The sequence below is a fragment of the Notechis scutatus genome, chromosome 4 (assembly GCF_049901735.1).
Source record: "Notechis scutatus isolate UNSWTSFEM ecotype Mainland chromosome 4, rNotScu1.2, whole genome shotgun sequence".
In the NCBI taxonomy this organism is placed as follows: Eukaryota; Metazoa; Chordata; class Lepidosauria; order Squamata; family Elapidae; genus Notechis; species Notechis scutatus.
In genome coordinates this window covers 89,431,334-89,443,065 of record NC_142012.1, presented here as the reverse complement: position 1 = coordinate 89,443,065, position 11,732 = coordinate 89,431,334, and the positions used below count along the sequence as shown (strand labels likewise).

The 11,732-nt window shown below is 36.6% G+C and overlaps 1 protein-coding gene across 1 annotated transcript in view; it reads left to right on the top strand.

Moving 5' to 3' along the window:
• Positions 1-11,732, top strand: part of CDH23 (cadherin related 23) — a 564,480-nt gene that overhangs the window by 490,869 nt on the left and 61,879 nt on the right. The window contains exons 38-40 of the mRNA XM_087964088.1: positions 8,060-8,281; positions 8,404-8,523; positions 10,739-10,919. Of these exons, the coding sequence (XP_087820214.1) occupies positions 8,060-8,281; positions 8,404-8,523; positions 10,739-10,919 (523 nt within the window). The remainder of the gene's footprint in view (positions 1-8,059; positions 8,282-8,403; positions 8,524-10,738; positions 10,920-11,732) is intronic.

Sequence of the window (11,732 nt, the reverse complement as noted above, 5' to 3'; positions counted from 1 at the left end):
TTCATTAAAAGTCTAATTTGGAATTACTTATAGCAATTCCCTAGAGATCCTGAGATGTGGTACAGGTAGTCTTTGACTTATAACCACAATTAGGACCAGAATTTTTGTTGCTAAGCAAGGCATGCCTGATTTTACAGGGATTTTTGTGTGTGTGTGATTGTTAAGCGAGTCATTGCAATTAAGTGAATTGCATAGTCATTAAACAAATCCAGCTTCCCCGTTAACTGCTTGTTGGAAGCCACCTATGTATGTTGCAAACAGCAATCACATGATCCCAGGACATTGAAACCATTGTAAATATACACCAGTTGCCAAGTGCCCAAATTTTGATGCTACATGGACATAAGTGCAAGCAGAGGTGGTATTCAGCAGGTTCTGACTAGAGAACCAGTAGCGGAAATTTTGAGTAGTTTAGAGCAGTGATCCCCAACCTTTTTGACGCCGCGGCCCGGTACCGGCATCAGCTGGGCGCCGTGGCCCGGTACCGGCATCAACTGGGCGCCGCCATCTTTTTTTGACGAAAAAGTGCTTCGGTGACCTCACCAGAAGCACTTTTCGTCAAAAGATGGTGCCAGCGCTCGGTGAGTTTTTTCGGGTAGAAATGGCTTTCTACCCGGAAAAGCTCACGAAGCGCTGGCGCCATCTTTTTGATGAAAAAGTGCTTTCGGTGAGCTTTCTACCCAGAAAAGCTCACCGGAAGCGCTGGCGCCGCCATCTTTTTTTGAAGAAAAAGTGCTTCCGGTGAGCTTTCTACCCGGAAAAGCTCACCGGAAGCACTTTTTTACCAAAAAAAGATGGCGGCGCCCAGCGACCCAGTAAGACTTGTTCCGCGGACCGGTACCGGTCCGCGGACCGGCGGTTGGGGACCCCTGGTTTAGAGAACTGGCAAATACCACCTCTGACTGGAGATTTTATAGAATAGAATAAAATGGAATAGGAATAGATTAGAATTCTTTATTGACCAAGTGTGATTGGACACACAAGGAATTTGTCTTGGTGCAAATGCTCTCATAAAAGAAAAGATATATTTGTCAAGAATCATAAGGTACAACACTTAATAGTAGTCATAGGCTACAATAAGCAATCAAATCATACTAGGAAACCGTGAATATAGATCGTAAGGATACAAACAACTGTTACAGTCATACAGTCACAAGTGGGAGGGGATGGGTGATAAGGAGCGATGAGAAGATTAACAGTAATAGTGCACACTTTGTAAATAGTTGAACAGTGTTAAGGGAATTATTTGTTAGCAGAGTGATGGCGTTCGGAAAAAACTGTCCTTGTTTCTAATTGTTCTGGAATTGAAACAGTTTATGTCCGGGATGTGAGGGGTCTGTAAATATTTTCACATCCCTCTTTCTGACTCGTGCAGTATACAGGTCCTCGATTGAAGGCAGATTGGTAGTAATTGTTTTTTCTGCAGTCCTAATTACTCTCTGAAGTCTGTGTCTGTCCTGTTGAGTTGCAGAACCAAACCAGACAGTTATAGAGGTGCAGATGACAGACTCAATAATTCCTCTGTAGAACTGGATCAGCAGCTCCTTGGGCAGTTTGAGCTTTCTGAGTTGCCGCAGAAAGAACATTCTTTATTGTGCTTTTTTTTTTTTTTCTTTATTGTGCTTTTTTGATGACATTTTTAATGTTAGGTGTCCATTTTAGGTGTTGTGATATGATAGTCCCTAGAAATTTGAAGGTCTCTACTGTTGATACTGTGTTGTCTAGTATTGTAAGAGATGGTAGTGTGGGAGGATTTCTTCTAAAATCTATCACCATTTCTACGGTTTTGAGTGTGTTCAGTTCCAGATTGTTCCGGTTACACCACGAGGCCAGTTGTGCAACCTCCTGTCTGAATGTGGATTCATCGTTGTCTCGAATGAGACCAATCACTGTTGTGCCGTCTGCAAACTTCAGTATTTTAACAGATGGATCGTTTGAGATGCAGTCATTGGTATATAGGAAGAAGAGAAGTGGAGAAAGCACACAGCCTTGGGGGGGGGCTGTGCTAATTGTACAGGTATCAGATGTGATTCAGCCTAGCTTCACCTGCTGCTTCCTGTCTGTTAGGAAGCTTATGATTCACTTACAAGTGTGTTTAGGTACCGCTCGTTGGTTTAATTTAGTTAGAAGAATGTCTGGAATGATGGTATTGAATGCTGAACTGAAGTCTACAAAGAGGACCCTTGCGTAGGCAATTGGAGATTCAAGGTGTTGTAGGAGGTAATGCAGAGCCATATTAACAGCATCATCCTTCCCCTGCCACACCCACCAAGCCACACCCACAGAACTGGTAGTAAAAAAAAATTGGAATCCCACTACTGAGTGCAAGGACTGGTTGTAGGTCACTCTTGAGTGCTGTTGTAACTTCAAACAGATCCTAAATAAGTGGTTGTAAATCAAGGATTACCAATACTGCAGAAGTACATGTACACAGTTGAGTATTCAGTAAATGTTTCAAATTCAGTTTAGAATATTCTTCTGCATAGGATCCAGAATATTTTTTTAAACAAATTTTATTAATTTTAAAGACAAACAAATCATCATTAACCATTACATACTTAAACCTTTTTCCATTATAAATTTTACTAGTCAAATAAAACCTTATTTTATACAATATAATTCTATTTTAAACCATTTCCATATGAGCATACAAATACCTCTTATCCAATTTCTCTTTACTTCTCTTTACTCTTATTCAATTTCACTATTATTATTTCATCTATTTCTTTCTGACTTGGTTACCATTATTCTCATTCTGTATTTCTGCAAGGTTTTATTAATTCTCCCAAAAACATAAACACACAACACACAAACATATAAAAAATCTTTTAGGAAAGTAACTTGGCCCCAGGTACCTCTCTCTACATGGACTTCAATTATATTCATGCTCATCTTACATATCATTACCTATTTTATTTACCATTCTATATCTTCTATATTAGCTTCTCCTTAGCTTCTTCTTAATTCTATCCATCTTAATTTGAGTCATTATATTTGTATCTTTTGTCCATTCTTTATTATCCCTCTGTCTCATTCCTTATAAAAAAAAAAGAATTTCTCCTGAAATCACTAATCAGAGTATGATGCCTTTCTATCTTCCCCCTAAATTAATTAGATTAACATTTAAAATAACACCTAATACCCAATCTGATTCTGCTTGGTACATTCTATCTACTAATTTTTTTTTAATAAAAGAAAAATAATAAATCCAAAATGATTAAATACATAGTTAAATAATAGATCTAAATATTGAATCTTATAACATTCCCATTGCCTTTTCCAAAAACAAATGCTACTATAATAATTTTATAATAACATCAATGCCATAGTCATATTAAACTCTTTAATTAAAACTCAATATTCTAAACATTCCTTTAATATTTTATTAAATTTTAAAATCAATCATTACTAAACATTTCAACATTTTAATCTCTTATTAACTCTTAAACCATTCTAATTTTCTATTTCTAATACAAATGCTACAATACCATCTTATGTACCTTGCAAAATCTTTTTTTAAAGAAATTGTACTTTACCCTTTGTCCCTAAAAAGATTCCTCTTTTCCCATCTAATTTCAAAACTTTGTGGCTTTTCTCCACCTTTTCCCTTTCTTTCTTCCCCCACCAGACCTTCCTACCCCGCTTCTCCTAGCCTCTGCCTTGCTGTCTTCCCTTCTCTGTTGTGTTCCTTTTTCTTTTGTTTACTATCATTATATTGATTTTGCACCTTATTTTTCTCTTTCTTGAGTGTTTTTTTTAAATCTTAAGTCCTTCATTTTCCTTCCTTTCTTTCTTCCTTCTTTCTTAGTTAAATTTTGAAATTCATTAAAGATGGCTTCTTCTTCTTCTTCTTCTTCTGCTGCCTCCATCTGTTGTAGTGTTTGTTGATAGTTAGCAAGCGCCATTTCTAAAAAAAGGAAGGCTTCTTTCACACCATCTTTGCCATCTGTTTTTGTTTGCTCATATTCTTTTCTCAGTTCCTCAGCAAAAAAAGCCATTATAAATCTTTTCTTTTCTTTTTTTTTCTCCTCTTTCTTCTTGCACCAACCAAGATATTTCAAAAAAATAGAACAATCCCAAAGTCCTCAATCAATCCAAGCCAAGACAAAGTTCTCACTTTCTCTTCCTGGGGTAGTATCAATCAAAAAAAAAGAAAGTCCAAATCTGTATCTTAAAGCCTTATTGAAATTATATTTCAGTCTTCAAATCCTTAAGGCATCTCCTCCAACAAAATCTTAACATATAAATATATTTTTTGTCCTCTCCCTTCCCACTTATCACATAAAGCTAGTTTTTACCTGAAAAAGACAGGTTTCTCAGTATCCACTTATTGATTCCATAGGGAAGGAGAGTAAACTTTCCTTTCAGCACCTCAAAATTGCCGCTTATTTTCTCTTCTGGAAGGAATCATTCAAAAAGCCATAATTTCCAGGAATTGTGTTAAATGTCCTGGGTCAACCAAGAAAACTTTCACTCTCAAAGGCTTTCTCCTCTTCCTCCTGCGCATTCTTACCCAGCTGCCGGCTTCTTTGTGGCGGCCATTACGGACCGCCGCTGCACCGTCTTGGGAAAAGGGGGTTCTGCCGGCCGGGGAGGGGGTCTGCAACACCCCCAAACCCCTCTCCGGAGGATCCAGAATATTGTAGGCATAACAAATTACAGACAATCAGAAACTCTCCAAACATAGCGTATTAATTGGTCTCATATGGTTGCATTGAAACATGTTAAAAATGGTACAAATAAATAAAGTTTACCTTCCATCTTACGAGGGGATATGTATATAATATATTCAGCTATAGAATACCGTAGTATCAGATGTGTATACTCCTGTATCTGAAAAAGTACAGTAGTACATATTTGATACATTTCTTAAAAATTGAAGAATTGTTTTCTGCCTAACCAATGTAAGATCCATTTCTTAGGAATCATTATTAATATTTTGTATCATTCCAATTTTAGTATATGTGCTGCTGAAGCGAGCACATTATATTTTAATGACAGTGCTTGTTATTAGCTATTATACTAAAGCCCAGAATTAAGTTTCCTTTAGGATGTAATTGTAATGTTTATGCACTCTGATGACTCTTTTCTGATGAAAATGAAGCTGTTCTAATTATTAACTCAAATGGAGAACATGATCAAGTTTGCTTTTTTGTTGTTGTTACCAGGATTGATATGTGTCTTACTTGCTGGTTTATTAATATCTAAAAAGAATTGATTCCCCATTTCAATAGTTATCGTCCCTTAGTCCAGAATTTGCAGAAAATTCTGTAATTTATGCAGAACCAGTTTTGGACATTAAATTAGAGGCAAATTTACTAGTTGCATTTAGTCTGAAGTTCAATTCTTTGACATCAAAAGTTTGATCTAAAACTGTGGCAGACAGCATCATAGTCATGATAAGAAAAAAACTGGTTTAAGGTAAAACAGTTTCCTATATACTTTCCCCCAGTCTTTTGCTTCTAAACAAACATAGGATTTCATGCATTATTTTCTTATCTAGATTTGACATTTCTTATATCTGCTGGTATGGTGGAGTGAGTAAGTGTTTTACTTTGAAACTAAAATAAGACTAGAAATTAAAAGGGCATTTTGTTTTGCAGAAATTAATATTTGGGAGACCACTTTTCTTTCATATACAACTGTGCAAGATGTATCTTTAGAAACAGAAGTGAAATATAATTGGAACAAATGAATGTGTTGCTTTTACTTGTTTTGGTGACTTACAAGGATAGAAAATTTGACTATAGAAATAGCCCTGTTTGCCCTGTTAGCACTTAACACACCGGTAGTCCTTGACTTATGACCATAGATAAGCTCCAAATTTCTGTTGCTAAGCAAAACAGTTGTTAAGTGAGCTTTGCCCCATTTTATAGCCTTTCTTGCCACAGTTAAGGGAATCACTGCTGTTGTTGAGTGAGAAACTCTGTTGTTAAGTGAATCTGGTTTTCCCATTGATTTTGCTTGTCAGAAGGTCACAAAAGTTGATCACATGACCCTGGGACATTGCATCTCTCATAAATACTTGCCAATGTCCGAATTTTGATCATGTGACCATGGAGATGCTGTGATAAGTGTGCAAACTGGTCGTGTCACTTTCTTCATAAATAGTTGTAAGCCAAGGATTACAAGATGTGTTATAGTGACAAAAATATAAACCATACTGGAAATATACAAGATGGCAGCTCTGATACAAGTGCTGGGGTGGAGAGTCAAAATAAGTCAAAATGGCAGCCACAACACATAGTTCTTCCTCATTTTAATATAAAAAGCAGTAGAGCTTCAAACATACACAGTTGCCATCTTGAATACCCTTTTTGGGTTTGGATTGGGACAACTTGGTGTGGCCCACTCACAACAGCCAACTTACAGCAGGACAATTGAACAATTCAATTTAAATATTTAAAGTAATTAAAAATATTTTACATTTTGTCATTCACAATTCCATTTTTCCCTCTGTTATCCTTTCTTTAATGATTCTATTCCATTGTTTCTTCGATTTTAGTGTAACACTTTTCCTGCCACAAGTTGTCCCACAGCAAGTACACCATGGTCTTGCAGTGAGTTGGCCATGGCAAGTTGACCATGCCGAGTTGGCTGTGGTGAGTTGGCCACACCGAGTTGACCTAGACCATTTTGTGGTTACCTTTGATCTCTGAGAAAAATTTGATTAGAAAAGGCCATTAAAAAGTCAGATTTATTGAATTTGATCTCTCCAACGTCTATTTTTTTCTTTAAATCACTTATCAAGCATACGTGATGATCATCTGTGTCACAATAGATGAACTAATAAGGTTTTTGGTCCATTACACATGGTGAAATGGACACCTTTGAGACAAGGAACAATTAAATTGAGGAAATCATTTGATATGTTTAGATGTGCTGTTATTGTTCTGTGCATTTATGTTTGTGACACTCTCTGTATACATACACACAAACAAACACTAGTGGACAACATATTGCAAGCAATCTCTGATATGTTGAATCTCTGCCACCAGACAGCCCTGAGAAGAGTTGCATATTATGTCCTGTAAGGATAAAGTCAAAGTGACTAATGTTTTTTGCTCCACATTATGTAACATTTCCTCACATCCAATTTTCTCACCTGCTACTGTTAGCTCCCGTGAGGAAGTACAAAATTCTTGCTTGCTTTTCATATTGTGAATGTGCATCCAATTATTTTGGCAGCTTTAGCTATTTCTGTATTAGGAGAACCTGCCCAGCACAGTCCATCTCAACTATTGTAGGATGCTTTACTGTGTTACTTATGAAACTGAATTTTTGGCTGTTGAAAAATGCAAAATTGGACTGCCAGACATGAACATGTTACACCCTGTGTAACTTAAACCCTGGGTATTGAACAGAGCACCTTCTCCCCATATGTACCTGCTCATCAGCAGAGGTATCTCTCACCAGAAGTTAGGGATTTGCTAAACAAGGAAATACGTTCTTATACAAATCTCTCCGTAGAGGTTCCCTTATCAGTCTTCAAGAACAGGTGATGATATATACACCTGTTCATTTTGGTGCTTGGTTAAATTGGTTCTTTTTGATATGACCTGATATTTTTCCCCATGATTTAAATTTTTTCTAAATTATCTTAGACTTCTAGTGATAATTTGAAATAAACGTTTTGATTAATGCTTAGTTGCTTAATTAAGATTCATTTGAAGAGGCTTTTTAGGAATAAAAGGATGAAATAGAAGATGTGTAAATAAATACACAATAAAAACCATTAGTTGAGCACCTTCTGATACTGAAATAAAGAAGCACATTCCAAATAAGCTTGCATTCTCCCACTAGCCCTAATTCTAAAAATACCAAAAATGCCCAAAATAAATTTAATGAAATTCAGTGGTGTTCGCTTATAGGTAAATGTGCGTTAGATTACACTGTGGGTTTTTAAAAATCAATTTATAAATCTTTTGGTGGAATGTTAACAAGAGACATTCAAAAGGATTACCAATTGAAAGGTATTTGAATATTTATATGGTTCCCATATACTTCCTTTTTTTCTCCTCTGTGTGATTCTAAATCTCTTGCTATTTATCACCTATAGGCTACAACTACGGTCTATGTAACGATCCTGGATGAGAATGACAATCCTCCAGTATTTCAGCAACAGCAGTATGAAGTCACTTTGGATGAAGGTCTAGGAACATGGAATGCCGTTCTTATCACCATCAGTGCTATGGATCAGGATGAAGGCTTAAATGGGACCATTACATACGCCATCACAGAGGGGAACATCATGAACACCTTTCACATTAACAGCACTACAGTGAGTGCATCACCACATTGTTGTTTTTTCACTTAGCACCACCACACAGGTGCATCACAACTAAATTTCACAGTCCATCAGCTGAAAATTAAAAGTTTTTAAATTTTGGGCTGTCATTTCAGGGACAAATACGTACCATGAAAGAATTGGATTATGAAATCAGCCATGGGCGTTATACACTATTAATCACAGCCACAGACCAGTGTCCGATTCCATCACGCCGTCTCACATCTACTACAATGGTATGTTTCTCTTCTGAGAAGGAAATGAAATTTGTAGGCAGGGCAAGCAAGCACATTCCCTTAAAAACAACCAGCTAATAACTACCACTAACTATTGTTGTCACTACCAGTAGCAACATCACTACCGTTACAGGGATGTACTTCCATTTTTTAAAAGCTAGGATCACAGAATAAGAACGAATCCATGCTTGCCTATACTGTGAACAAGAAGATCTTGATCTCCAAGTAAATATAATCTTTCTAAGCTATAAAAAAATGACTCAGAGCAACTATTATTTCAATGGTTTACAGAATGGAAGGAAATTCCATGAACAGTTTCCAGAGGAAAAGCTTGCTTCTTATTTGTCCCCAGGGCAGATTTAATTTGAAAGATGGAAAAAAATAATTGAACTGCGTTCAATCGGTCTTTCTTCACTTTTCTTTTTTGGCATTTCTTTATTAATCCTTCTAGGATTGATGAAAGTTGTGATCTGGCTACATTTTTCTCTCGTGTTGTCCCTGTTGATATGTTACAACGGCTGCACTGGTACAATTCTGAATTTACATACATTTGTATCCATAAAATGTACAGTTTATATTTCACCAAAATACAGCAGCCAGAGCTGGTGAAAAGTAAGAAATAATCAAAAACAAACAGACGGGAACCATTACATTCAATTGTCACAAGGAGTAATTGAAAAAGCCTCCTACTATACCTGACAGATTTAACAAGTAGTACTCATGAACATAGAATCAGAACTTTAGTTTTCTTTCTGTCTATAGTTCAATTATTGGTTGACTTCATATCACAGTCTTTACCTGTGAGATTTATTGTCCCATCTACGGTTGTGGAGGCATGTTGGTAATAATCTATGGAATAATATCTTGGAAAAATTCGTTAAGAGGAGGTATTCAGAGTTGGGACAAAATTTTCCTCATTAAAAGATAGTTGTAAAAAAAACCTTCTCAAGACATGGATTTTTACATTTCCTCAACTCTTAGTAGAATATAATCTAGCATTAAAACTTGTCACCATGGGAATTCTTCCATGCTCTAGTGGTTAATTTCTAAATCAATAAATAAGGTTTAAAATTATTTCTGCAGACAGATACCATATTTAGCCAAAGGGAGGAAATATTTGTTTTCAAAGTTGTCAAAAACCCTGTGCAATACCCAGTTTCTCCATCTTTTTAACATGGAGAAAAATACAAGGCTGGGTATACCCAAAAACACTCCCAAACATTCCTAATTTCCAGCAGAAAGAACAGAATCAACACAAGCACAAAAACAAAAATAAGAAAGAAATGGGGTTAGCAGAACAAGAAGCTGGACAAGGAAGAGAGGAAAAGAGAGATGGAAAATGAAGCAAGAGAAAGGGGGAGCTCCATTGGAAAGACAACGCAAAAGAGAGAAATATTACAAATGAGTTAAAATTCAGCAAGGCAACAATCTCTCTTCACAATTAAACAGTTAATAAAAGCTCAGACCCTTTTCAACAATGATATCTGCAAGTTGTTCATTTATTTTCAACTACTTCTAGTCAGTTGCAGCATCTGACATGGAACTATAATATTTCTAATCATCAATATATTGAAATTCTGTTATAATAGAATGGCAGATAGATATTTTCGGCATTGTGCAATGTAACCATTTCCTGATCCTTGCCTTTGAACACAGAATCCAAAGATGATTTTAAGTTCTTGTTCACCATGATTGCTTCCTGATTTAATTTGATTGCAGCGTAATGGTATAGCAAATGCTAGGTAACATTCATAATACAGTAGCTAACACAACCTTTGAAAAGACAGCATCTAAGCTGGATTTGATCAGAGCTTATCCTGTCAAACCTTCACATCATTTTAATTTATCAAGAAGCACAATTTGCTGGTTATTGTAGAATGCTGAAGTTTAGATCTCAGTTATCTTTCTTGGTCTACCCCAAAAAGTCAAAAAGGAATAAGGTTGTTGCTTCAGCCTTCTTTATTATCTGTTTCTCTGTGAAAAATATTGGGACACTTTGGGATTATTGATGCAAACAAAAGCAACATCCAAAGCATTATTGATATAAAATGAATAGATTGCAAACAGTTTTCTGGCAGCTGTGTGAAAGATGATTACTTTTACTGTAGTAGTTATAGCCTTTATTGTTTTCATAAAGTAGATATCCCAAGTCAACGTTTATACTTGCTGTTGAAGCATTTTAGAACACCTCTGTGCCTTTCTGTGTTAATCTCAGGTGTTGATAAATTTGAATGACATCAATGACAATCAACCAACGTTCCCTCGATCTTATGAAGGGCCCTTTGATATCACAGAAGGACAACCTGGTCCCAGAGTGTGGACTTTTCTAGCTCATGATGGGGACTCAGGACCCAGCGGGCAAGTTGAGTACAGCATCATTGCTGGAGATCCTCTTGGTAAGTGACGGAAATGAAAAAGAAGCAGAACCAAATGTCAGCCCCGGATCCATCTTGTAACAGATTTGGGGCTGCCACAAAGGAGGACGGGTAACTGTGGGAATGAGTGTGAAGTGAGAAGGGAGGATAGCCACAACAACATTCTTTCACCAGAGCTCAAGGTCAAGTCGCTGGAGTTTGCAGGGGAGTGACTGGACTTGGCGGGAGTTAAGAATGGAAGTGGATTGGAGAGTGTGACTTGAGGGTCATCAGTATGAGTATGAGTATTAGTGGTATGAGTATTCTGGGTATGAGTTTTAGCGTAGCAGGGGAAAACGTGGGAATTCAGATTTGGGTTTTCCCCAGATGTGCCAATATGACTTCTCTACTAAATTCTTACTTGGACAGACTTTGTCTCTGAGTGCTGAATTGGAATGGAGAGTTTGGTTGGAACACTGACACCAAAACTCTGTTGGCTACCATTTTGACTTCATCCAGAAATGCACTGTGGAAAAGAATAGTTATCCTACAGTTAATAATGCAAGCCAAGGATCTGACATTTTATGTCTGCCTTGTTTCTTTACTTCCCTAAGCAAATAGCAATGCTTATTAAAAGCAAGCTTCTGCATATGTAGAAAAGGATCATTCTGCCATTCAAAAATGGAAATAAAAATTGATACTATTGAGCTGAATTAGGGTTTTTTTTCCCAATTCTTTGATTGTAGGAATCTTTGAATCTTAAATATATCTTCACATTCTATTTTAACTAATGATGATTTGGACAGTACAAGGGATCTGCAAAACAGATCTCCCTCAATTGTGGGAAGATTTTGG